Source organism: Terrapene carolina, unplaced genomic scaffold (genome assembly GCF_002925995.2).
Source record: "Terrapene carolina triunguis isolate 2854851 unplaced genomic scaffold, T_m_triunguis-2.0 Scaffold374, whole genome shotgun sequence".
NCBI lineage: Eukaryota > Metazoa > Chordata > Testudines > Emydidae > Terrapene > Terrapene triunguis.
This window is the reverse complement of record NW_020664725.1, coordinates 18,342,744-18,370,732: the sequence shown is the minus strand read 5'-3', so window position 1 is coordinate 18,370,732 and position 27,989 is coordinate 18,342,744. Positions and strand designations below refer to the sequence as shown.

The following is a 27,989-nucleotide window of genomic DNA, read 5'->3' as shown; positions in this document are numbered from 1 at the left end:
TCAGCAGTAATTTTAATAATACTGGGCCTGATCTTGGGAAACACCTGTCAAACCTCAGAGTGATAACAGGGAATTCTTAAGTGATCAATATAATCAATACACAATCCATAGCTCAGCAACACAGTACTACAGAAATAGAGGGGATTTTCTGACAATTGCTTATGTGCAGTTAGTGGGCCTAGGATTTACCTTTGGGGCAGAGTGAGGGACTGGAAGTTATTTTATATATAGATAAGATTAATATGCACTGTGTTAAACATTTTTTGCATTTCTATAAGAAAAAACCCTACATTTTACTTGTTATGAAGAAGTGTATTTTCTTCTCTTTTCAGATACATAACTTGTAGCTCCAGGAGCCCCTCCAGGGCAGATTATATCCCTAAATCATCACAGTCAGTTCACATTAAGAAAAAGCCTATGTTCACATTTCTCTGAGCTACAAAACATGCATAAATTCAAAGTATGTACATAAGAAATGTCTTACAGTAAGCAATTCTAACCTTTAAATGGAAAGACAGTTACAGCACAACTGAATTTGTGTGAGGTCACTTTTAATACAGGTGAAACGTGGGTCGAGCAGCTGCCAGGAGAAATTCTGAACTCACATTTGAGTTGAATTTCTATCTACATGCCTATTAGGCCATTTTTCATTACATAAAATCATCTCAAAGCAACCAAATGAAGCAATTACACCCCTAAAAGACCATCTGGCCCCAAACTCTTATTTTCCATCAGTGATAACCAAACTTGATCTCTGGCCTACAAGCAACTAAATTAAAAAACAAATTAACAAAAAACCCAAGACAAGCACACCACAGAACACTCGACCATTGGACAAGAAACCCAATTATTTTTCATAGCCTTCTGTTCTGTCAAGCTAGTATAGTGGTAATTAGCTGCAGCATTGGCTGACCCAGCCCACAGGACAATCAGTTACTGCCCAGCAGAAACCTGCTGCAAAAGGCTTTGTGCTGTGCAAATGTGACACCAGAAATTGCCCTGTAGCATTGCAGACAGGTTGGTGTGCCCAGGGCTTAAGGCACTGTGAAGCTGTCAGAGGGGTGCTATGCACCGTGACCTGTACTCAAACCCTCCCAGAAAGTGCACCATTCTTTGCATCATATATATCCCAACAACACGGTAGTTTTATAGCCACTTGAGCTCACGTCCTCTCCAGTCAAGTTCCATCCGAGTTCATTGGAGGGGTTGAAAGAAATCAAGAAGCAACTAATTTACAGAGTCTTCAAGATAAGTATGGTACAAGATCCACAAGGGAGGCGTCCCAGGGAAGGCGAGGCTCTAGGTGCTACGTTTTGTGTGTATGAGGAGTTCCCTCTGCAGGCCAGCGTCAATAGTTGTGGCTGATTTACCTGGGGGCAGATCCGTGATGAGAGTGAGCTTGTTGAAAACCCCACGACCAAAGTAATCAGCAACAACAGAGAAGCCATCATTAGAGCACTTGAGCTGTCAAAGAGAAAAAGAAGCTTCGTTAAAAAAGGGTTGGGTCCTGCTCCAAAAGCACTCATGCGCCATCTGCTGCAATCTCAACCATATTTGGTCACTTCATTTTGCAGCATTTGTGTTACATAAGCAAAGGAGCATTGTCACCCTTGGTGGAAGCTCTTATACTAACACACACCTCAAGAAAGGTTTTCTGCAGCTAGGATATTCAGCCTTCCTGATTATCCACATGTTCACCTAAATATTCAGTTCATCTCCATTTAAATCATGTGCCGTCAAATCAAATTGAACCCTATGACCCTATGCTTTTGAACACCACCAACTTATCATATGTTAAAGTACACACTGCCTTGTCTACATTAGATTTTTCCTATGTGTTTGTTGGAATACATTAGCTACAAATTCTAACATTTTAAATCCTTGCTTAGAAAAGGTCTGATAGGAGAGACTCTACCTTTACAGTCTTAAACCTGCCTCGGCCAACTTGACCAACTATTTTCTACCTCCCTCAATTTCACTGTAGTTTCAGGTCAAACTGTTGTGCAGTGTTATTGTATGCTATTGCGCAGCTGTCATGTTCCATCCTACAGGTGGATGCCTTTCAGTGACAGCTGAAGGGAAATTACTTCTAGATACCTCCATTTGTAAAGCACAAAAGAATCCTTTGGTATGAAAGGCACCTCAGAGACAAGTCATTCAGCTACCAATGCTCCACAGTTCAGGTTCAATAAGGACCTGTTTGCAAAGTAGCTTCATCCTTTCCTGTTCTCAACAAGTCTCACAAACAGCACAGGAGCCTGAACTCCTATGTATATTAACGCATACTGTTCACAGTAGCATGGGCGGCGAGTTCTATGGGCCCGTGGTGCTTAGGCACCAGGAATATTCCTGGCCCGGGGCCCAGCTCCAGCACTGTTTGAGGCCAGATCTCTCCCTTGGCCCAGCCTTCCACCCCTGGGCGCTTCCCCCCACACATCCCCTGGGCCATTTAAAACGTCCCAGGGCCCCCACCCACCACTGGCAGCGCAGCAGAGATGAGTGGCTTCCTGCCTGCTCGCTCCATGTGGCTGCCGGCCCCTCCCTGCGGCCCCTTGGCAGGGTGGGTCTGTGTCTACGCACGCTGCTCCCGCCCCAAGCACCCCTGCGGCCAATAGGAAGCTGCGGGGACAGTGCCTGGGGGTAGCAGCGTGCGGATGCCCCCCGCCCTGCCTAGGAGTCCCAGGTAAGTGCTGCACCCCCTGACCCCCTCCTAGAGCCTGCACCCCCACCCCTTTCCCACACACCCCCTTCTGCCCCCAAACTCCCTCCCAGAGCCTGCACCCCCATCCCCAGCTCAGAGCCTGCACCCAAACTCCAGCCCAGAGCCTGCATCCCTCACCCCCTTCCCACACACACCCTCCTGCCCCCAAACTCTCCCAGAGCCTGCACCCCAGCCCTCTGTACTCCCTCCCAGAGCCTACACCCAAACTCCGTTCCAGAGCCTGCACCCCTTCCCGTCCCCAAACTCCCTCCCAGAGCCTGCACCCAAACTTTGTCCCAGAGCCTGCACCCCGCATTCCAGACCCCCTCCCCCACCCAAACCTCTCACTCCTTCTGCACTCAAACTCCCTCCCAGGGCCTGCACCCTAATCATAGATGATAGAATCTCAGGGTTGGAAGGGACCTCAGGAGGTCATCTAGTCCAACCCCCTGCTCAAAGCAGGACTAATCGCCTGTCCCAGCCCAGGGCCTGCACCCCAGACCTCCTCCCCCCACCCAAACTCCCTCCCAGAGCCTTAGGCAGGTGGGGGGGCAGAGTTTGAGGGGGTGGGCTCTGGGCATTCTAGGCACCACCAAAATTTCTACAAACCTGCTGCCCCACAGCAGAGATTTAAACCCAGCAGGTATAAGGGGAAAGGGCAGTGATGGTGATACCCCTACCTGATGCTGAAACTGATCATGCAGATCTCTCTTCTGTTCTTGGGCTCGGATCATATCTGTGACTTTTCGGTTCTCTGGCATGCAGGTGGGGCATTCTGAATCACTCTCTGAGTAGCTCTCAAAGCAGTGCTGGTGAAAGGAATGACCACACAGGAAGTGGACTGAAGGCAGCTCCAGGGCACTTGTACAGATGCTGCATTTTGTCTTCTGGAAGATCTTGGGACTGAGACAATTTGGGGGTGGGGAGAGAGAGAGAGACAGAATACGATTTTTCTTAAGAAAATGAAGAAATAGGACTACCCAAGGTAAGACACCCCAGAGTCAGTGCACCTGAGCAGCTGCTGAAGGCAGGATTTTCCCTCTAGGTCTCCAAAACCATATCAAGCTCACTCAACCACCGGCAACAGAACAGGAGGAGACCTTGGGGATGCACACTATAGGATGCTCAAACTAGATTTTTATATAGCCAGGGAGAGAGTGAGAGTCTCCTGCACCTGTTTTTGAGCTCTTCAATCTCCTGGCGGATCCTTGTGGTCTCTTCACGATATTTCTGAATCCTCTGCTCATCCTGCTCAATCTGGTGGCTCTGCTTCTGCAGCTTGTTGACAAGATAATCCTTAATCACAGACAGCGTGGCCGTGGAATTATGAGCCAGAGTCTGCACAACTGAGAATAACCAGCACATTAATACAGAAACAAACCAAGAGCTGGAACAGCTACGCTGGTCTTAGCTGGACTGGTCTTTTCTGAAATGCCATCCAAAGACCGAAGGGCTCAGGGTTTTACTGAATTACAAAACTCTTGCCTAAAACTCTAAACTTTAGACGGTATTAGACAGGGAAACTGTGGGTTCTAGTGACCAATGTGCTTAGGGGATTCCAGAAATAGATGACTGGAAGGTGTTTAGAGCCGGGCACTGGGAATCAAGAAACCTGGATTCTATTCCAGTTTTGTCACCAGTTCGTGGTCTGTCTTGGGCAAGTCACTTCACCAAAGGGGAAACCAAGGCACAGAGACTGAATGGGGATACTGCTTAGTCACAGGCAGGTTGTGTGGCTTGATTAGAATTCGTAAGCCCTCCCCTCAATCAGGGATCACTGGTATGTGTCTTCCCTACAGTGGAGGCTGCTAGTGGACTAGCTACATCTCAAGCTGCATTGACTATTGCATTCCTCCAAACTCTCTGTCCAGAGAGAGCTCATTCTAGCCCTATTTCCTTGCTGTACGTCTTGTCATTACCGAGCAGTGGAGGCATGAGGTTCTTGTTTTCAATATGCTTCAGTACCGCTGTGATGTATTCCTTGCAGTCTTCTTCTTTCCGGGCAAAATAGCTGAGGGCCTGTTCCCAGAGACAGGTCTCTTGGTCTCCATACAACTCGCACACCTCAATCACCTTCCTGTACTGCTCATTCTGCATGTGATAATGCATGATCTGTTGGAAACTGAAAAAAGGGGAGCCGGGGAGAGAGCAGGTCAGTTGGTCAGCCCACCTCTCCCCTACCCACTGCTGCAGGGACCCCAGCCTGTCACCCGGCCACATAATTCCCCAACACTACTGCAAAGACCCAGTTCAGCCAGACCCTCCTACATTACATTACACCACCCCTCTGCAAAAATAGCAGCAGAGACACAGGTTAATTTTTCAGCTTGGCAACTGACCTAGATCCCTGCTTTGAGACTTTCAGAGGACCCTCACCCTTACCTTCCTCTTGTAGTACATAAAGGGTTGTGGTCCAGTGCCTAAACCAATAAGGCTCAGTCCCTGGAAGGGAAGCTGCACTCACAGTTTGCCCTGTTCATAAAGGTAGAGGACACCATCCTTGAAATTGTGCATCTGACACAGGACCAAAGCCTTATGGAAAACTGTTCTGAACCTTCCACTCTTCAGCAGGGTGATGGCTTCACTGTGCAGCTTCTCTTTGATCTGCAAAGGAGACAAAACCAAACAGAGCGTTAAGCTCCAGGAGCTTGGCAAATAATAAGAACGGCCATACTGTGTCAGACCAAAGGTCCGTCAAGCCCAGTATCCTGTCCTCTGACGGTGGCCAATGGCAGGTGCCCCAAAGGGAATGAACAGAACAGGTTATCATCAAGTGATCCATGCCGTGTCTCCCAATCCCAGCTTCTGGCAAACAGAGGCTAGGGACACCATTCCTGCCCATCCTGGCTAATAGCCACTGATGGACCTATCTTCCATGAATCTATCTAGCTCCCTTTTGAACCCTGTTATAGTATTGGCCTTCACAACACTCTCTGGCAAGGAGTTCCAGAGGTTGACAGTGCATTGTGTGAAAAAATACTTTCTTGTGTTTGTTTTAAACCTGCTACCTATTAATTTCATTTGGTGGCCCCTTGTTCTTGTATTATGAGGAGTAAATAACACTTCCTTATTTACTTTCTCTACACCAGTCATGATTTTATAGACCTCTATCATATCCCCCCTTAATCGCCTCTTTTCCAAGCTGAAAAGTCCCAGTCTTATTAATCTCTCCTCATACGGAAGCCGTTCTATACCCCTAATCATTTTTGTTGCCCTTTTCTGAACCTTTTCCAATTCCAATACATCTTTTTTGTGATGAGGCAACCACATCTGCATGCAGTATTCAAGGTGTGGGCGTACCATGGATTTATATAGAGGCAATATGATATTTTCTGTCTTATTATCTATCCCTTTCTTGATGATTCCCAACATTCTGTTAACTGTTTTGACTGCCTCTGCACATTGAGTGGATGATTTCAGAGAACGAGCCACAATGACTCCAAGATCTTTCTTGAGTGGTAACAGCTAATTTAGACCCCATCATGGTATATGTATATTAGGATTATGTTTTCCAATGTGCATTACTTTGCATTTATCAACATTAAATTTCATCTGCCATTTTGTTCCCCAATCACCCAGTTTTGTGAGATCCTTTTGTAGCTCTTCGCGGTCTGCCTGGGACTTAAATATCTTGAGTAGTTTTGTATCATCTGCAAATTTTGCCATCTCACTGTTTACCCCTTTTTCCAGATCATTTATGAATATGTTAAATAGGACTGGGCCCAGTACAGATCCCTGGGGGACACCACTATTTACCTCTCTCTCCATTCTGAAAACGGACCATTTATTCCTACCCTTTGTTTCCTATTTTTTAACCAGTTACCAATCCATGAAAGAACCTTCCCTCTTATCCCATGACTGCTTATTTTGCTTAAGAGCCTTTGGTGAGGGACCTTGTCAAAGGCTTTCTGAAAACCTAAATACACTATGTCCACTGTATCTCCTTTGTCCGCATGCTTGTTGACCCCCTCAAAGAATTCTAGTAGATTGGTGAGGCATGATTTCCCTTTACAAAAGCCATGTTGACTATTTCCCAACAAATTATGTTCATTTATGTGTCATTCAATCATGTTCATTTATGTGTCTGACAATTTTGTTCTTTACGATAGTTTCAACCAATTTGCCCAGTACTGAAGTGAGGCTTACTGGCCTGTAGTTGCCAGAGTCACCTCTGGAGCCCTTTTTAAAGATTGGTGTCACATTAGCTATCCTCCAGTCATTTGGTACAGAAGCTGATTTAAATGATAGGTTACAGACTACAGTTAGTAGTCCTACAATTTCACATTTGGGTTCCTTCAGGACTCTTGGGTGAATACCATCAGGTCTTGGAGACTTATTACTGGTTATCAATTTGTTCCAAAAGCTCTTCTACTGACACCTCAATTTGGGACACCCCAAGGACCAGACATCTACCCTGCAGCTCTCCAGGGGGCTGGGGAGCGGGGTGGGGAGTGGAGGAGGAGTTTGCTCTGTTCTTCCCCTTTCCCTATTAAAAAAATAAGAGGAATTCTCCTTGGCCTTGATTAGCAAAGAAATACTCAGTGATCAAGGTGATTGCTGGGAGCCAGTTTTCAGAACAGAAAGGGTGCAGGCGAGTGAGACAAGGCACTCTACCAAGGGGTCATAATTCTCCAGCACCCACAATCAATGAGACCCTTAGGGACTGCGTCCAGCCTAACCTAATAGAAATGTAATAGATGGACTGTGCTGGTTTGTCCATTCATCTGTCCAGCACAGCATGCTTGGGTCACCCTGTATTAACACCACATATGAGCAGAGCTTAGAGCAGGGTTCGGCAACCTTTCAGAAGTGGTGTGCCGAGTCTTCATTTATTCACTCTGATTTAAAGGTTTCGCCTGCCAGTCATACATTTTAACGTTTTTAGAAGGTCTCTTTCTACAAGTGTATAATATATAACTAAACTATTGTTGTATGTAAAGTAAATAAGGTTTTTAAAATGTTTAAGAAGCTTCATTTAAAATTAAATTAAAATGCAGAGCCCCCCCGGACTGGTGGCCAGGACCCAGGCAGTGTGAGTGCCACTGAAAATCAGCTCACGTGCAGTAGGTTGCCTACCCCTGGCTTAGAGGTTGAAAAAAGATGCAAATAGAAATGGTGGGCCCGCCAAAGTCCCTTCTCTAGCTACAGGGTGAAAGGAGCTCAAACCTGCAGATCCTGTTCATGTGCCCAGTTCTGGAGTCGAAGTTCCAGCAGCGTGTCATAGACGCCCTGGGGAGAGTCAGACTGCACCTCTGTCATGTGCTCCAGAAAAGCCTTCAGCTCCCGGGAGTTGTTTGCAAAGACTGGAATGAACTCCTCAGAATTAGCCTTTAACACAAGCCAGAAAGAAAGTCAGACACACTGTCCAATCCCAAGTGCATGTCCCTCTGTGGCACTCAGCACCCCATATTTCCTCATGGCGATGTAATTATTATATGATTTGTACAAAGTATGCCTTGTGAAGTATTTTAAAAGTCTTGATCTGCTAAACATTAATATCTTGTTGGATTGTATGTGCTATCATCATATGTGAAGTTATGAAATCTTGCTATGTGAAAGTTACTAAAGTATGACGTGAGGCTGGAAACACCCACTGCTAGCCTTTCGGGTACAACAATGAAGAAGCTAGACAGTGCTAATGGCCCATCAACAAAGACAACAGCCATGGAAAAGGCTTGTCCTCACCTGTGGACACTTCAGCCAGCCTATGGATAATGGCTGCTATGCTATGCTGGGAGAGCAATACAGCAGTGCACGGACAACCAGGAAGTTTTTGGAAAGTGTAGGGGACAATTTCCTGGTGCAAGTGCTGGAGGAACCAACTAGGGGCAGAGCTTTTCTTGACCTGCTGCTCACAAACAGGGGAGAATTAGTAGGGGAAGCAAAAGTGGACGGGAACCTGGGAGGCGGTGACCATGAGATGGTTGAGTTCAGGATCCTGACACAAGGAAGAAAGGAGAGCAGCAGAATACGGACCCTGGACTTCAGAAAAGCAGACTTTGACTCCCTCAGGGAACAGATGGGCAGGATCCCCTGGGAGAATAACATGAAGGGCAAAGGGGTCCAGCTGGCTGTATTTTAAAGAATCCTTATTGAGGTTGCAGGAACAAACCATCCCGATGTGTAGAAAGAATAGTAAATATGGCAGGTGACCAGCTTGGCTTAACAGTGAAATCCTTGCTGATCTTAAACACAAAAAAGAAGCTTACAAGAAGTGGATGATTGGATAAATGACCAGGGAGGAGTATAAAAATATTGCTCAGGCATGCAGGAGTGAAATCAGGAAGGCCAAATCACACTTGGAGTTGCAGCTAGCAAGAGATGTTAAGAGTAACAAGAAGGGTTTCTTCAGGTATGTTGGCAACAAGAAGGTGGTCAAGGAAAGTGTGGGCCCCTTACTGAATGAGGGAGGCAACCTAGTGACAGAGGATGTGGAAAAAGCTAATGTACTCAATGCTTCTTTTGCCTCTGTCTTCATGAACAAGGTCAGCTCCCAGACTACTGCACTGGGCAGCACAGCATGGGGAAGAGGTGACCAGCCCTCCGTGGAGAAAGAAGTGGTTCAGGACTATTTAGAAAAGCTGGACGAGCACAAGTTCGTGGGGCCAGATGCGCTGCATCCGAGAGTGCTAAAGGAGTTGGCAGATGTGATTGCAGAGCCATTGGCCATTATCTTTGAAAACTCATGGCGATCGGGGGAGGTCCCGGATGACTGAAAAAAGGCTAATGTAGTGCCCATCTTTAAAAAAGGGAAGGAGGAGGATCCAGGGAACTACAGGCCAGTCAGCCTCACCTCAGTCCCTGGAAAAATCATGGAGCAGGTCCTCAAGGAATCAATTCTGAAGCACTTAGAGGAAAGGAAAGTGATCAGGAACAATCAGCATGGATTCACCAAGGGAAAGTCATGCCTGACTAACCTAATTGCCTTCTATGACGAGAACTGGCTCTGTCGATGAGGGGAAAGCAGTGGAAGTGTTATTCCTTGACTTTAGCAAAGCTTTTGATACAGTCTCCCACAGTATTCTTGCCGGCAAGTTAAAGAATTATGGGCTGGATGAATGGACTATAAGGTGGATAGAAAGCTGGCTAGATCGTCGGGCTCAACAGGTAGTGATCAATGGCTCCATATCTAGTTGGCAGCCGGTATCAAGCGGAGTGCCCCAAGGGTCAGTCCTGGGGCCGGTTTTGTTCAATATCTTCATTAATGATCTGGAGGATGGCGTGGACTGCACCCTCAACAAGTTTGCGGATGACACTAAACTGGGAGGAGTGGTAGATACGCTGGAGAGTAGAGATAGGATACAGAGGGACCTAGACAAATTAGAGGATTGGGCCAAAAGAAATCAGATGAGGTTCAACAAGGACAAGTGCAGAGTCCTGCACTTAGGATGGAAGCATCCCATGCACTGCTACAGACTAGGGACCGAATGGCCAGGCAGCAGTTCTGCAGAAAAGGACCTAGGGGTTACAGTGGACGAGAAGCTGGATACGAGTCGACAGTGCGCCCTTGTTGCCAAGAAGGCTAATGGCATTTTGGGCCGTATAAGTAGGGGCATGGCCAGCAGATCGAGGGACGTGATCATTCCCCTCTATTCGGCATTGGTGAGGCCTCATCTGGAGTACTGTGTCCAGTTTTGGGCCCCACACTACAAGAAGGATGTGGAAAAATTGGAAAGAGTCCAGCAGAGGGCAACGAAAATGATTAGGGGGCTGGAGCACATGACTTATGAGGAGAGGCCGAGAGAACTGGGATTGTTTAGTCTATAGAAGAGAAGAATGAGGGGGGATTTGATAGCTGCTTTCAACTACCTGAAAGGGGTTCCAAAGAGGATGGATCTAGACTGTTCTCAATGGTACCAGCTGACAGAACAAGGAGTAATGGTCTCAAGTTGCAGTGGGGGAGGTTTAGTTGGATATTAGGAAAAACTTTTTCACTAGGAGGGTGGTGAAGCACTAGAATGGGTTACCTACGGAGGTGGTGGAATCTCCTTCCTTAGAGGTTTTTAAGGTCAGGCTTGACAAGGCCCTCCCAACGTTTCTAGGGAACAGAAGCCACATGGACCCTTGTGTCCCATTGACTAGGATGCAGTGGTGGGGAACTAGAGGGTGCTGGTGGGACCTACAGGTCCAAGCAATCCAATTTCCCTGCTCCAAAGCCTCTGCCAACACATCATCAACTCCCGTTAGGGTGGTGATGGGAGGCTGGGCTCTGCTCATATGTTCTAGTGCAGAGGTTTGGGAAGAGAGGGGGAGGAACTAGTGAAGAGAGTTGCCTAGTGCTTAAAGCAGAGCCTTGGGAGCTACTGCTCCTCTGTTCTAGTCACAGCTCTGCCATGGATTGTGCAACCTTGGGCAGGTCACTTCCCCATTGCCTCTGTTTACCCAGAGGAGAGGAGAGATCAGTCTGGGACCAGACCCGAGGTCTCCAGCTTCTTGTTCACTTAAGAAGCAATTATACAGGTAGTGGTAGTAAAGATGCCACCTCTCCCATGATCCAAAAGTGTCAGTATTTTTCCAATGCAATGCATGAGTCTTCAGACCTACCCAATACCATAAGGTGACCCCCTGGTCTGTTAAGTCTTCAATAGCAATGGAACAAAGCACTAGGTTTCTTACGGCATCTGTGACCCCACGTCTCCACGGGAAACGTCCCTTTGCTCCAACACTTTCTAGTCATATTTGTCAGCTATGAAATCATCAAATTAGCTAAATCTCCTCACTCAACCTCTCAAAGGCACACTGGTTCAGTTACCCAGATCTTACCTTTTTCCCCTCCAGCATCCCAGAGCCTTCACGGTCTCCTGTTGGCCGGTAGTCCGTGCATAGGATCTTCAGCAGTTCCGTGGTCTCATTGGGGACATGGTGCATCAGGATTTTGCCATACCGCTTCATGTTACTTTCTGCCTGGTCAAAGGGCAGCTTGCCAATGTACTGCAAGGCCTCCTGGTAATTCTGCAAGGGAGAGCTGGTGAGAGTCACATGGCACCACCCTCTGTAATTCAGATACAAAAGCCAAAGCCCTCTCTGCACAATAGCCAACATGCAGGGAAACAATGCAGTATTTTATTTAAAAAAAAACAAGCAAACAAAATAGGTATCCTAAATGATAACTTTGCCCACCAATGAAATGTGGCCATCTGTGGGGTGAGATGGTGGCAGCCAGATGGACAACTGGCACTGATCCAGGACAAAACAACTATCCCAGTAGCAGCACCTGAAGTAAGAGCACATTTAAGCCCTGTGTAATTACTTATATGCCTCAGAGGCAAGTCTGACTAGTGCACAATGCTAGCAGCTGTTCGTACTGCTAGCACAATTGTCCCTTGAGCAGCTTAGACTCCCGTGCTGCATGGAGGAGAATTCCTGACAAAGAGAGGCTTTCATACCATATAGGGATCAAACAGAAATGGTTAAAGGTATCTTCTCACCTTGATGTCCTCCAGCTGGATTTTGAGGAACCATTCATGGTGTGCATGCTTCTCTGCCAGGTACACAGCATGGGAAAAGTAACCTGCTTGACGGAGTACCTTGATTGCTGTCTCCACATCAAAGTGGACCTCACTCTCACTGGTCTGCAAGGAGGAAATGATGGGGCATTATTGGGGGAGAGGGAGAGAGATAGGCCTGATATGGATTTGCAGACATCTGGCCTATCAGCAAGAGTCCTCTAGGCTGTTGGCAGAGACAGACCAGCTTCCATGCATGAGGACCCAAACAGCGACTGTTAAATTCCTCTCATGCAAGACAAGCATTGCATGTGCCTATGGCCATTGTTCTAGTTAGATTTCTAAGATTTAATCACACTAGGAAAACAAAATCTTCCATGCTCAAAGCTTAAGATGGCAAATCAAAAGAATGCTGCTGTGGTGCTGGAATTTTAGAGATATGTGCACAAGTGCATGAGGATGTTAAGGACTAATCTAGCAGTCCTTATGAGGGCAAAGCTACTACTGGAATCAGTCTACCATGTTGCTATTACCCTTTTTCTAATCACTGTACTAACCTGATGGTTTTGCATAACTACTTTTACCTTCCCCCATTACCTTGATGAACTCCTCCAGTTTGGAGCTGTCTTTGAGTTTGGTGTAGCAGTTTAGCAGCAGGGTGGTGTGGTCTGCGTTGGCAAGGGACTGTAGGTGGAGTGTCTGCAAGTACGCAGTCAGGTTGTGTATACGCTGAGCATCTAAGAACTTCCGGATCACATAAGATGGCTCTAGCTTCCCAATGGTTCTGGAGAGAAAAGTGACATGAGGTCTCTACTTTCAATAAGCCAGAGATAAAAGAATTGACAGCACAGCAATAAAGCTCTGGACACCAACAGGAACCCACCCACTAGGGTCCCAGCTATGTTTCAGAAATGATGACTGGTCAGACCATGATACCATCCATCCTCACATGTAGTGCAGCAAACTTAATACTCTGCCCCAGAGGCCTTGGATTAAGGTTGGGGTGGAAACACATGATGACTTAACATCTTATTTTAAGGGGAAGGTGTGGGGGTTTTGATACACAACTGAGTTAAGACCACCTCAAAAAGGGTTTAAAAACAAGGTTTCCTGAGCCCTATAGTCAGAGCTCTTCTCCCCACTTCAACATCTTAGCCACTATTATCCTGCTATTACACAGTTGTGATCACAACTCTATAGTAAAATTTATGTCAACACTACATAAACCCCAAGAATCCCAGAAACAGAAATATTGGTTCTAAATAAGACAGACAGTAGTTCTTGCTTAGAGCTGTCTCTTACTAATACCCCACTTTATGAAACTTTAAAAGGCCACTTGTCAAGTTATTTTAGGCCCAAAAATGCAGGTTTTGTTAAAGTTGTATATACCCTGGTATAAAGAAATGTATGAGATGTTTGTTTTTAAATATTTCACTGAATGTAGTTTTATTTTTTTAAACATTCCCCAGGTGTTACATACGAATTACCAGATGGATCAGATCTGTGATTCATCTAGTCCATTATCCTGCCTATGGCAATGTTTGGTACCAAATACTTCAGAGGAAGGTGCAAGAAACCTCACAGTAGGCAGATTTGGGATAATCTGTCCCCACATGAAGACCTCATCCTAATCCCAAAAAATTAGATTGGCTACTTGAAGCAATTTTTGTCTGCATTAACTATTGTATCACTAAGGCCTGGTCTAAACTATAAACTTAGGTCAACGGAAACCATGTTATGTCAATCTATTAATATATGTCTCTACAATACTGAGTCCCTTCCGCTGACCTACGTTGCTTGTAAAGTCGACTTCTTTACTCCACCTCTGCGAGAGGCAAAGCACTTGATTCAACATCCACGGGCCAACAGAGGCTAGTGTAGACACTGCGTTGTGTAATTCAAATGAATTGGCCTCCAGGAGGTGTCCCACAGTGTTCTGCTGTGACCGCTCTGGAGAGCGCTTTCAACTCCACTGCATGGCAACCAGATACACAGGAAACAGCCCCTCCCCTGTTAAAGCCCCAGGAACTTCTGAAGTTTCATTTCCTGTTTGATCAGCCTGGAGAGCTCGGCAGCACAGCTGATCATGGAGACTCAATGCCACAAACGAGCTCCAGCATGGAGTACACAGGGGGTGGTGGATCTTATTTCTGTGTGGGGAGAAGAGTCTGTGCAGGCACAGCTCTGATTCAGCAGAAGAAACGCTGACATCTATGCCAAGATCACGCGGGGCATGCGGGAGATGGGGTACACCAGGGACACACAGAAGTGCTGCGTGAAAATAAAGGCGCTTCTGCAAGCGTACCAGAAGACAAGGGAGGTGAACAGTCATTCTGGTTCCGCCCCACAAACATGCCGCTTTTATGAGGTGCTGCATATGATTCTCGATGGCGACCCCACCACTACCCCAAAATGGAGTGTGGATACCACCTCCCAGGAGTCCTGGGCCACCTCGGGCAACAACAAGGAGGACATTGTTGACGATGAAGAGGAGGAGGAGAATGGGAGGCAGGCAAGCAGAAGATCCATTCTCCCCACCAGCCAAGAACTGTCTTTAACCAGTGAGCCCATCCCTTCGCAGGAACACGTGACTGCTGAGCATGATACTGGGAAGGCACCTCTGGTGACTACACATTTCCAATCAAACTGTAGGGTTTACGTGCTATTAATTTTTTGTTTAATCCGAACAAAAATGGAGGTGTAGTGGGTATCGGTGGCCACTCCAGCTACGCAGAGATTATTTATGTGCCAGGGATGGCCTGGAAATCCTCCATGGAGAGCTCTAGGAAGCTTTCATGGAGGTACTCTGCAATCCTTTGCAGGTTTCTGGGAAGGGCTGCCTTATTTTTTCCCACCACAGTAGGGCACTTTCCCGCGCCACTCCAGTATTAACTCTGCTGACATCATTGCAGCACACGGCATTGCAGCATAAGGACCAGGTCTGTACCCAGACGCTTGCAGCATCTGCTCCCTTGCTACCTCTGTTTCCCTCAAGAGATGCATTGGGTCTCCTAGGGGAAATGGGGGAAGTTTTCAATGCAAGCCCTTGAACCACAAACAATACAACAAGTAATCCGCCTCCCTTTGGTGAAATCTGGGTCACGCAACCACACTTTCCCTAAGGTGCCGTGGCTGTGGTTGGAAGGGATTACAGTGGATGGGTGGGGAGCAGCTTCCTGTGTGTCTCCCTCCCCTGAAACCTAGTGCCGCCTTTGTAAAAAAAAACAAACTATTTGGGGAGCTTTACGATGGTGCCTGTCCTCAAGCACCATCCAGGTTGCTAGAGGAAAGGGGGCATTTCTCAAGTGTCCAACTGTGCTCCCAATGATGTCTTCACAAAAGCAGCAGCACAAAACCTGTTGCCCATGCCTCGTGGCCTTACTCACCTTGGCTGGAGCAGCAAACCGACTCTGGCAAGAGCTAGCGGTTGTGATTACGTTGTGGTGTGCAGTGAAGTGTATTAAGGGGTGTGGTTTTTTAATACAAATAATCAACCTTGCACCAGAAACAACGTATGCCCTGTCAATGGTACCCTTGTGCTTTGAATTCCTTGCAGTTGAAATCTTGTTCGTTGGCGTATTTTCCACACCGGGACAGAGACTTTCTCAGATTAGAAGGTGGAAAAAGAAGACTCCGGAGGACATGTTGAAGGAGTTAACGCACGCCTCACAGACAGCTGAGACAGAGAATGGAGGATTTCACTCTCCGAGAATCTGGCCATGGACAGGGAGGACAGGAGAGCATGCAGGGAACAAGAGCGTGCCATGCAGGATGAGATGCTGCAGATTATGAAGGAGCAATCAGACATGTTGAGGCATCTGGTTGAGCTTCTAGAAAGGCTGCTGGATGATAGACTCCCTCTGCAGTCTGTGCAGAACTGCCTGCCATCATCGCCTAGTTCTCAATCCTCCTCCCCAAAATGTCCTATGAGGCGGAGGGGGGAGGGGAGGAGTTGGAGGAAAGAGTCTGTATCCCTTGCACTTAACACCAGTGCAAGGTGAAAAAGGACAAACTTTCGAGCTACATAGACCTGAAAAAGAGCTCTGTGTAGCTCAAAAGCTGGTCTCTTTCACCAACAGAAGTGGGTCTAATAAAAGATATTACCTCACAGATAATTCATGGAGGATAGGTCCATCAATGGGTATTAGCCAGGATGGGCAGGAATGGTGTCCCTAGGCTCTGTTTGCCAGAAGCTGGGAATGAGCGACAGGGGATGGATCACTTGATTACCTGTTCTGTTCATTCCCTCAGGGGCACCTGGCACTGGCCATTGTCAGAAGACAGGATACTGGGCTAGATGGACCTTTGGTCTGACACAGTAGGGCCATTCTTATGTTCTCACTCACCTTGTCTCTCTAATATCCTGGGACCAACGCGGCTACCACAACACTGCAAACATATTATATCTCTGGATATTCTGGATATCCATAATAAATGTCCAATCCCTCTTTGAATCTTGCTAAATTCTTGACCTCAATGACATCCTATGACAATACATTCCATAGTCTAAATGTGCACTATCTGAAAAAGTATTTCCTTTTATCAAGTTTTGAACCTGTCACCTTTCAATCTCACCAAACATCCTTTTGTTTCTCGTATTACTAGACAGAGAGAACAGAAGTTCCTGATCTACTTTCTCTGGAGCATTCACTATTTTATATATTTATATGACATCATCTCCTGTTTCTCTCCTTTCTAAGGTAACAATCCAAATCTTTTCATTCTTAACAGGAGAAGTTTTCCATACCCGACTTCTGTAATATCCTTTTTGAAGTGGGATAACCAGTACTGCCCACAGAATTCAAAATGAAGGCAAACCACTGTTTATATAATGACATTATAATATTTTTTGTTTAGTCTCAATCCTGTTCCTTATGCATCCTAACACCTTGTCACTCAATATACAGCTGTGGTAAAAAAGCAGAGTTCTTCATTGAGGTGTACATAGTGATGCTCACGTTCCTTTCCCAAGGTGATGCTGTTAATCTAGAACCCTGTAAGGCTGACTGACAGACCCTTTATTACCACTACAACTCATTACATTAGGTTTGACTTGTGTCTGTTACCCAGGAACTAGCTAAATGCAAGGCCTCAGCAGCCCCTGTATACTTTCATTATATTCGCCTGGCTTTTCATGACCCCTTCCTACCGTATATACTGCTGAATGGCTCCATCATGGTTCCCTTTGTTGTATAGATGATCTCCATATTGCCTGAAAATCTCTGATAAGCCATCGCTGTCCAAGTGGTGACTCTTGGCCAGGTTAATAGCCATTTCAAACAGGTTCTTTTTGAACAGCATCTGTGGAATGTGAAGAGAAGATGGCAATATGAGGGCAAGAGCTTCTCTCTCCTTCTTATGCAGAGGTCAAGCAATTTCCATGCCTTGAATCCCAAAGGAAACCAAGACACCCCTGAGACCAGAGTGACTTGGGCTTCTCACTGCCATAGAACAGAGATGAAGGCAGAAGAGGTAGAAGAGAGGGGCAGAGCCTTGAAGGTGGGGTGGATGAGGAGAATGAACTCTTTATGAGGTATGAGAGAGAGGAAACTGCAGTGCAGAGATCTAAGAATATAGGGGACTCAATCAGTAAGATCATATTATGTGTAATGGACAGATCAGATTGCGTGTACTGCAAAGAAGCATCATATTGACTAACATGTATCCACCTCCCAACTCCTGTCCTGACTCCTTGATACTCCCCCACATCAGGTCACAAGTATGCCTCCTTTAATAGGCAGCAGGTTTAAGACAAACATAAGGAAGTATTTTATCACACAACGCATGGTCAACCTGTGGAACTCATTGCAAGGGGATGTTTTGAGGGACAAAGCTATAGTTGGGTTCAAACAGGAATTAGATCAATTCATGGATAGGATCGGTCCATTGATGACTATTGGTCAGGGACACCTGCAACCCCATAGTCTAGGTGTCCCTAAACCTCTGAATGCCAGAAGTTGGGACTGGATGACGGGATGAATCGCTCAGTAATTGCCCTGTTCTGTCATTCCCTCTGAAGCATCTACCACCGTCAGAAGAAAGGATAATTCACCAGATGAACCACTGGTCTCACCCAGTATGGCCATTCTTACGTTGAACCACAATAACCATCTCTGTCCCTATACCTCCTTTCCCTACACCACATATGGGCCTCTCCTCAGCCCTGCGAGCCTCACAAAGCAGAAAGGTTAAATCTCTTGAAGGAGATGTCAAATTCATTCTGTGGCAAGGGCCAAATTTAATTTTTAATTACAGTCCACAGGTCGAATAACATGTTCAGGACAACACGCTTCCCTCAATGCACAGACCTTCCACTGAGATCAATGGCAGGTTACCACAGAGATCAGTAGTAGAATCTGGCTTTTACATAACAACACAACTGTCAGTAATTATTTGTTCAGTCCCTTATTGTCACATTCAGCCTCACGCAACAGGGTAATCTGCTCCCCTTCAGCTACACCGTTATTTCCGCCCTTTGTTTCCCTTCCCGCCTTATCCTCCTTTCTCTGTTTCCATCCCTCAACCCGGTCTTCAGGTATTTCCTCCTCTCTTCCCTCTGCATTTCTTTTTTAGCAGCAATTCCCACCTCCTTGGGTTTCATTCTCACCTCCTTCCCCATACCACTCACTAACTGGTCATCAATTACATAATTAATGCTTACATTCAAGTGTCATAATAAGGCTTAAAAATTAATACTCCGTTGAGATTAATGGGAGAGTTCACACCTCTCAAAGCTATTGTGTCTCAGACTGTCTGCTGATTCAGGAAGATTATAAACCGATGCATTCTTTTTGGTTCATATTTGAGAAGTTTCCTTCACAGCCACAAGGACTAGAAACTTTTTTTTTTTTTTTTACATAAAATCTTAGAATCTGCCACATCTGAAAATAAATCCAACACAAGGAAGAAGGTTTTTGACCCCTCTGCTCTAGACAGTGGCATATTTCACCTGCTATACATCTCACCAGGTAAACATCATAAGTGCCCGCAAGGCTAGTTGTTCCTTCCACTCAATGCTGTCCAAAGCCCTATACAGGTTTGCATAAGATACTAAGGGCATGGCTACACTTGTGAGTTAGAGTGCATTAAAGCAGCCCCGGATGCCCTAACTCATGACCCGTCCACACTGGCAACGCACTTAGGCTGGGTCTACACTACAGCGGGGGTCCGACCTAAGATACGCAACTTCAGCTACGTGAATACCGTAGCTGAAGTTGCGTATTTTAGGTCGGCTTACCTGGCGGTGAGGACGCGGGAGAGTCGACCGCTGCCGCGCTGCCGCCGACTCCGCTGCCGCCTCTTGCCGAGGTGGATTTCCGGAGTCGACGGCAGAGCGATCAGGGATTGATTTTACCGCGTCTTCACTAGACGCAGTAAGTCGATCCCCGATAGACCGATTGCTACCCGCCGGATCGGCGGGTAGTGAAGACATGCCCTTAGAGCACCTGGACTCTGCAGCTGGAACGCTCCTGGTAATCCACCTCCACGAGAAGCACAACGCTTGGTGCGCCTCAGCTGAAACGCCCCAGCGTCAGTGTGAACGAGGTGTTGCATTACTACGCTCTGATCGGCCTCCAGATATGTCCCATAATCCCCTTAAGTCAAGTGGCCACTCTTGTCATTGTTTTGGAATCGCTGCACGAATGGGGATATCCCCTTTCAAAGCTCCTTTTCTGACATCCGGCATGCTTCTCTGCTCCAGGACAAAGCCAAGCATTACTGTGCAATGCTGTGTGAGAGAGAGAGGCGGGAGAGGGGGGCCTGCTGCTGTCTGAACTTACAAGACAGCATGCTGACATGCTCTCAGCCCCCCAAAAACCCCTCTCTCTCCTCCCCCCCCACATACACACAACACACTCCCTGTCACACTCCACCCCACCCCCGCATTTGAAAAGCACGTTGCAGCCACTTACATGCTGGAAGAGCTACCACAATGCACTGCTCTCTGTGGCCGTTGCAAGAGCTGCTAATGTGGCCACGGCAGTGCGCTTGAATCTGACAGTGTGGACACACTGCAGCGCTTTCCCTACTGCGCTCTCCGAGGGCTGGTTTAACTCACAGCGCTCTACATCTGCAAGTGTAGCCATGCCCTAAGTTGTCTGCAATGCCTGGGTTGTGCAGAGAAGCTGTTAGCTCATCTGCTATATAACTCACTTACAGACAAGGTCAGGGAACTCACATCTTCTATTGGTCCCTCACCCACCTTGTCTCTCCAATATCCTGGGAGCAACAACGCAACGACGTACTGCCAACATATAACTCACTTGTCCAAAGTTCTGGCTTCTCAACCTCTAATCTGTGGAGCTTTTACAAATCTGAAGCCATAAAACAGATTAAGAAGGTGGCTTGCCTCAAGTTTGGTCTGAGTATCCTTCTCCTGAAGCGCATGGATCTTCCCATCTCTAGTCAGCACGTAGAGAGACCCCCACTCTGCTAAGACATCCACCACGTCATCGAAGACCGAGCTGTACGCAATGAACTTGTTACACAGGTCATAGACATTCAAGATTTGCTTGTCAGAGTTCTGTGGGTCGCTCCCAGCAAACTCTGATCTGGATACCAAAAGAAAGAGGAAGAGATTAACACACGTGCCCCTGGATTTCTGAATCACATTCTAAACAGCGTCTCCTTAACACACTTAGAGCCGGGATACAAACCTTTGAACAACCATGTGAGTATATCGCATGTTAGTCCATATACTAGATGGGAGAAATCATATCTGAGTTATAAAAGGGTGGTGACAGATGACACTGGATCTGGATGGTGGTGCATGCCGGGAGCAATGACTGGATTCTGTAGATTCAGCTGAATTCAGAGCAGCCTTTGCCAGGGCTCTAATACCAATCACATGCCACAGTAATGTCAGTCAACACCTGGGATGATTCTCGGGGTGCCCAGGACTGAGAGTCACCTTATTACCCACTCTGCCTCCAGCTAGAGAGAGACTTGCTGCTGCTTAACTGGGTGTCAGCTCCCAAACCGTCTCCTCTGGGCTATATCCCCTTTACTTTGCCTTGCAGGTTAACGACAGGTGCACTCCAGTCCCCAAACCACTTTGAAGCATTCCCCTGTAGTGTTCAGCTCCTTAATGATGGAACACTCACAGTAATAAGAGATTTTTTGTCCCTAAGACAACAGTGTACACACCATCTTGAATGATTCAATTCTGGAGCAGCATCTCGTACAGTACTACAGCACTGAGTTATACTTACAATGAAAACAATCATAAGTTTATCATCAAAGATCAAGATTTATGAGATAGTGAGCAAGGATAATGGAAACAGAAGGAAGGGTTACCTATCAAACAAAGTCGTAACACCATTCCTAGAGACTAAGCTGAACTGTCTGACCTTCTGTCCAAATAAGATTATCTTACCCAAAGCCTTTTTGCAGTGTTTTCAACCAAACCTGGTTGAGATCCTATTTTCATGAATGTAATCGCACCACCCAATTACTTCCTCGGCAAAGGAATACAGGGTGGTTTCCTTGTCTCCAGATATAGTCTAGTAAACTGCTGAAGTGCATCCCCGGATAAGGTTCTTACTCCCTTGCTGTTCTTCTCTTCCTGTTAAATCTCAGTTCTTCCTCTGCATTTAGCTCAGACTGGGGAGTGTGAACGAGACAATACTCAATTTACATGTCAGACAGACAGACGGATAAATATCTTTGTTCTGGCAGGAAATCAGTTCTTCACCTCTGCTGGGGATTAACACCTTGATACAAACTATCAGAACATATTTCCAGTGGATATACACATAACTCCTTACATAGCGGCCGTACCAACATTTACGACAGTAATCATAACCATTTAAAAACCTCATCTGGTACTCTTTCTGAATGAATACTATGAAAGCGGCAGGCCTGTTAGGAGTTGCTGTCACAGACCAGTGAGCCCTCTGCCAGCTGAGAGCAATGGGGCTCCGTGTCACAATAGCCTTGCACAACAAAGCGCCAGAGGAGCTGCAAAGAACAAAAACCGCACAGTGAATACATGTAAAATGGACTCATCTGCTTCCCGGAGTCTTACTTTGGAGAGCTCTTCCGGTCCTTGGAAACAATGATGAGGTATCCCCGATACCAGTGAACGATCAACTTCTGTCCCTCAAAGGCAAAGCAGGGGCCACGCTCATCTGGCTGGTACAGATACACACATTCGTTTCCTGCCACAATGAACTGGAGGTCCTGGGAGGGGTCGCTGAGCGTGGAGCAGCGTAAACCGCAACCATGTGTGTCCAGCTCCAGGCGAGGATAATCCTTCACTGACAGCATATAGGACTGTGAATGAAATATGATTTTTCAGAGATTATATCGAACCGCAGATTGGTGATAAATAACCAGGAGCTGTTACAAGCAGTGGGCCAGAGTCTCACCTCCATTACTGCTTTGTCAAGCCAATATCTTACCTGGATGTTCTCCGTGGTGACAACAAAAAGGTGGGTGATTTTCCCAGACTGGCGGAAGGCAAGGCCAGTGACCGGGTAATTGCCTTCATGTAAGATCTGGGTCTTACTGTGTCGGTCTCGTGTGATGTCACCTTTTGTAAGCACAACACTTCCATCTGCAAAACCTGTTGAAGGAAAAGGACTAAACGGTTTATGTCTATGGCACTTTCCAAACATATACTAGTATTAAGTCCTAGGCAGCTGCAGTCAGCTGGATCCTCCTTGTTGTTTCCCAGACAGATATGCATACTGGGGTGGTCCCATGGTCTTCTCACTTCACAGACTCATGTATCGATCTCCCTTCCTGAGCAGAGCCTACTAGGACCTCTTCATGGCCACCTCCTGGCCCAGTGCAAAGCCTTACTGTTTGAGAAAGTTTAATCTCGGTTTCTTACACACACGCTTTCTTTATGGTTTATTTTCTCCCATTGCTCCTTATTGTTTTGCTTTGCTACAACAGACGCCTAACTCACTGGAACCAGTTTTGTGTAACAGTTGTTTTAAATCAATCACAGCGCGCCACATGTACATAATAAGCACTATAAAAGTCAACATTGTAAAATGGAAGGAAACCAGTTGGTCAAAAGTCACATTTTTAGAACAAGTCTCTGAACAAGTTACTGATCCACGAGAAGACCTTCTCTCATCTCATGACTATTTAGTTTGCATCAGAGCCTTTGGCGATGGACCTCGTCAAAGGCTTCCTGAAAGTCCTAGTACACTATATTCACTGGATCACCTTTGTTCAAGTGCTTGTTGACACCCTCAAAGAATCCGAATAAGTTGGTGAGGCATCACTTTCCTTTACAAAAAGCCGTGTTCTCTTCTCCCAACAAATTGTGCTCATCTGCCCCTTGTGGGTTCCAGAACTAGCTGCTCCAAGAAGCAGTCACGAAATTTTATCTCAGCGTCATGCCCCAATGTGACATTTACCCAGTCATTATAACGGCGCTTTCTGCTTCTGGAGCCTCTCTAACCAACTTTATCATTTCAGAATCGCTGTCACCATCCTTGTCAGGTGGTTGATAGCCTATGACTACTGCTATACTTTTTTTCAGTCAAGCATGCAATCAGGGCCAGATTTCCAATTAGGAACAGTAGGCACATGCCTAGGGGCACCGGCGTTCTAGGGTCACCTAAAAGTTAAAAGTGCGTTAAAAGTTAAAAAGTTAATACATACATGGTTAAAAGTGGTTAGCGTAAGCTTATTTTAAAAATTATAAACACCCCAATAATACAGTAGAACCTCAGAGTTACATACACCTCAGGAATGGAGGTTGTCCGTAACTCTGAAATGTCCGCAACTCCGAACAAGACCTTATGGACTTCAGACACCGAGGGGATGGAGGGATTGGGACTGCAGCCACAGGTAGGGGGGAGTCAGGGCTCTGGGGGTATCAGGGCTTCTGATCCTCGGGATTACCAGGGCTCAGGACTTTAGATCTGGGGGGAGCGCTGGGACTCGGGGCTTCAGCCAGCGCTTGTACAGTTCCGCTCCCAGTTTCAGCAGGGGAGGGGCGCACTGGGGCTCAGGGCTTTAGCTATCATGGGAGCGCTGAGGCTGAAACCAGCGCTCCCCTCGTAGCTAAAGCCCCAAGCTCTGGCACCCCGCCCTCCGGGGCTGAAGCCAGGAACAGAGCCGCAGGGCTGAAGCACTAAACCCCAGCATCCCCTCCAGGTCTAAAGCTCCCAAGGGTCAGGAGCCTGGACCCTTCTAACTATTGAAGGAGAGCTTTTAAAAATATATGGATTGCAAGGATATCATTAGCATGTTTGCAAAGCAAAAGTCAAGGAAGAAACATGTGCAGTAAAGTCGCATCTACCTGCTACCTATATGATTGTTTTAATTACATGTATTTTTTGTTATTGTATTCAATAAATATTTAAATCATCATTTATATTTGTTTTCGATTCATTTTTTACAAAAAACACAAAGGTCAGCTGTAGGCTGCGGGGGGGGGGGGGGGGGGGGGGGGGGATGGTGGCAGCGTTGAAGATGCTGTACCTAGGGGCGCGTAAGGTATAAATCCAGCCCTGCATGCAATTTCTATCCATAGAGAGTCTATGGTACAGTTTGTTTAATTTCAGATTGGCACCTTATTTGACTATGGTTCCTTTAACATAGAATGCCACTCCCTGACCTGTGATCTTCTTTATCTTTCCTATATATTTTATAGCCTGGTACTATCATATTGAAAAACCCATTCTCCTCCGCCTGAACAAAATCTAAATTACCAGAGTGTCCTTTTTTTTTTTTTTTTAAATAATTTTTAAGCCCCGTTAATTTAAATAAAAATTTGAAATATAGCTAAACGGAGTATGTACCTAAATTTTAAACCTCAATAAAGCATTAACTCTTTGCAAATAAATTATAGTAAAAATCAAGATTTGTCAAACTTCAGCAAGTAATTACTGATGTTCTCAAGTAGTGTCAGGTACATTCTCTTTAGGATGAAAACCACGCGACGTGAAAATGTCAGAACACTCTACGCTGCCTTCTGTAGGACCAACCCATTATCATTCCATCATATTAACTTCAGAGTTTGTTCGGCATCTTCAGGAGGCATTTGCTTTTCACTTACCGATAGCCATGAAGTTAAGATTCTCATGGACAGTTAGGCAGGACACAACTGTAGGTTTGTTACCCGGTATTGCTGGGAAAATCCTTGTGCAAAGAGGATTCCCACCATCTCGTTTCTCTAAGTTCCAGACTTTAACCTGCAAACAACACAGACAGAATGTGAGTAGATATGGTCCTAAGGTATATTGGGGCCAAAACCTGGTCCCTTTTAAGACCAGAGGGCTAGAATTTAGCACACTGTTTTTACACCAAAGACATTCCTAAACTAATCCCAATACAGTAACTCCTCACTTAAAGTCATGCCGGTTAACGTTGTTACGTTGCTGATCAATTAGGGAACATGCTCGTTTAAAGTTGTGCAATGCTCCTTTATAACGCTTTTTGGCAGCCGCCTGCTTTGTCCACTGCTTGCAGAAAGAGCAGCCCGTTGGAGCTAGTTAGTGGGGGCTTGGAACCAGGGTGGACCAGCAGCCCCCCCATCAGCTCCCTGCTCCCCTAAGTTCCCTGTGCGGCAGCTGCCCAGCAGGCTATCAATTGCCAGGTAGTTCAGCTGTCCCTCCCACCACTGCCATGTGCTGCTCCTGCCCTCTGCCTTGGAGGTGTTCCAGGGAGCCTCCTGCTTGCTGTGCCGGGGGAGGGGGGGGCGGAGGGAGAAGAGGAGTGGTAATGTAAAGGTGTCCCCCTCCCCCCGCTCCTTTACCCCATCTCCACAGAGTAGGGGGGAGACACGCAGGACCGAGGGAGCTTGCTGGCAGCAGCTGCTGTCTCAACTTGCGGATCTACTTAAAAAGGGAGTGTACTTAGAGTGGGGTCAGCGTACTTAAAGGGGTAATGCGCATCTCTCACACACACACACTGTGTCTCTCTCTCTCTGCCATGCTATCTCCCCTCCCTTCATTCGTGCTGCCTTGTAGAGTGTGAGGCTACATTAACAATGTGTTACCTCTTGAGGGCTCAGCTGAATGCTCGTTCATCATTTAGCAGTAAGGCATTTCCTGGGAAATATCCCACCCTCTTACTTCACCACCTCAACCAAGCTTCACAATCGTCATTGCTGTGTACAGAATTAAATTGTTTGTTTGAAATTTATACTAGATAGATAGATAGATAGATAGTATTTTTTCTGGTAAAAAAAGAAATCCCTGGAACCTAACCCCCCCATTTACATTAATTCTTATGGGGAAATTGGATTCACATAACATCATTTCGCTTAAAATAGCATTTTTCAGGAACATAACTACAACATTAAGCGAGGAGTTACTGTACATTCCTCTTCCTCAGAAAAGCACACAAGATGGGCTCACGTCCTCTTTGCCATTTGACTTACCAGCGGGTTAATGCCTTCTTCATCTTCACCAACAGAAGCCAAGATGCTGTGCTGCTTCAGCTGGTACAGATGAGTCACCCTCAGCTTGTAAGCCTGGAAACTGCTAAACTGAAGGGAGCGTGGCAAGAACCAGATCTGACCTTCCATATGTAGATGATAGTCAAGGTACACATAGAAAAAAAATGAAACCACACATACCACAACCAAACCCTTCTTAAACTACCCTTATTATTGACAGCTGGCCAAATATAGTTATACAAGCTATTATTCCAGACACTGAGGTGATAACAGAGCAACAAAATATTTAGAGAACATTTTAACGTGCAGGTGACCAGGAGTTGGAAGAGGCAGACATTTTTTATATGCCAAATGGCAACTGAAAAACAAAGCAACAGCTCTGCGCACACCTAACAGACATCCTACTATTAGTTTAGGGCCCAAAGCTGCGAGGTACTAAACACTTTTGACTTCCAATGAAAAGCGCTTTACGGGAGGCTTTCAGAACCTTACCGTATTGAACCCATAGTGTATTTCAAGATGAGGGTGGTCACCTTGTTTCTAGTACATGGATTAAATATTTTTGCCCATTGTACTCTTTCTAGTTCTTACCAACAGTGATTCTCAGCCACGCAGAATGCATTCATATGTGTCTTCACATGCATCGTGCAACAAAGAAAATGGACTACACTTCCTAAAGCCTGATGGATTCCAAAAACACACATTAGGTCAGCAAAACCACTCCTTGTGGTTTCAGGGAATGCTTGCCATAGCCCAGTTAACTACCCAAAACGCTCTTTCTATAAAGGAGAAATATTCTGAAATTGACTGCATTATACATCACTCACACACTTCCCATTTCATTTCTCCACAAAACAGGTAGAGCAAGTTTCTTCCACTCCACACCGTCAATGTGCCTCAGCCCCACTCAGAAGCTCCCTCCTCTAGCAGTAAGTAGAGACTAGTTCAGACTATACAGCTCATCCAGCCCTGGACTCGTGGGCTGAGGTGGGCGGGGGAGCATTTGGTGCCAATTGCGATGGCCAAGTCTGTGACGGGAAACAGACATGCGAATATCTGAACAGTACAGCACCAGCCAGGCATAAGGAGCAATCTTGTCACTGCGCTGCCGACTCCGGACTTGGCCATTCCTGAAGCTCATCCCGTCGCACTGGCGCCCCAACCTCGTTCCTACCCGCTAGCATTCAAAGGGGGCGGGGCCCCGCTTCGCTCCCCCCGCTAACATCCAAGGTGGGAGAGGCCGCCAGACGGCGACCCCCGGGGGAGCCCCGGGCAAGGATATCCCCGAAAACCAGGCTGCCTCTGCCCGAGTCGCAGACGGTGATGGCCGGCGGAAGGGCGAAGGGCTTCCCCCCGCCGGCACCTCCCCCGTCGGGCCCGGCCGGCTCCTTCACCGTCTCCCTGTCAAAGAACACGAAGCGGCGCCACTGCAGGTAAGCAGCCATCTTGGCACCCGGAGCTGCACCCGGCGGGG

General features: G+C 46.6%; 1 protein-coding gene across 2 annotated transcripts; it reads right to left on the bottom strand.

The window, feature by feature from the left end:
• Positions 1–12: 12 nt before the first annotated feature.
• VPS11 (VPS11 core subunit of CORVET and HOPS complexes) lies at positions 13–27,989 on the bottom strand. 2 transcript variants are annotated; one of them, XM_026657919.1, is made up of 16 exons: positions 27,798–27,989; positions 26,498–26,646; positions 25,172–25,307; positions 22,551–22,714; positions 22,175–22,422; positions 20,498–20,699; positions 17,297–17,448; positions 12,745–12,931; positions 12,130–12,273; positions 11,465–11,653; positions 7,868–8,029; positions 5,166–5,305; positions 4,621–4,823; positions 3,876–4,047; positions 3,382–3,604; positions 13–1,464 (listed from the first exon to the last, which is right to left on the bottom strand). In XM_026657919.1, the coding sequence occupies exons 1-16, from the start codon at positions 27,958–27,960 to the stop codon at positions 1,300–1,302; spliced, it is 2,799 nt and encodes a 932-aa protein (XP_026513704.1). In that variant the 5' UTR covers positions 27,961–27,989; the 3' UTR covers positions 13–1,299. The 2 variants fall into 2 exon arrangements, 1 of the variants encoding a protein (XP_026513704.1); XR_003370107.1 differs by lacking the exon at positions 13–1,464 and having other exon boundaries at positions 3,514–3,604; positions 3,876–3,979.

Bases quoted from the DNA above. Each gene is read 5' to 3' on its own strand.
- VPS11 (XM_026657919.1), bottom strand. From the start codon at position 27,960: ATGGCTGCTTACCTGCAGTGGCGCCGCTTCGTGTTCTTTGACAGGGAG. The intron at 22,423-22,550 runs GTAAGATATTGG...TTTCATTCACAG, and splicing joins TCACCACGGAGAACATCCAG to TCCTATATGCTGTCAGTGAA. The intron at 20,700-22,174 runs GTAAGACTCCGG...TTTGGTATCCAG, and splicing joins GACCGGAAGAGCTCTCCAAA to ATCAGAGTTTGCTGGGAGCG.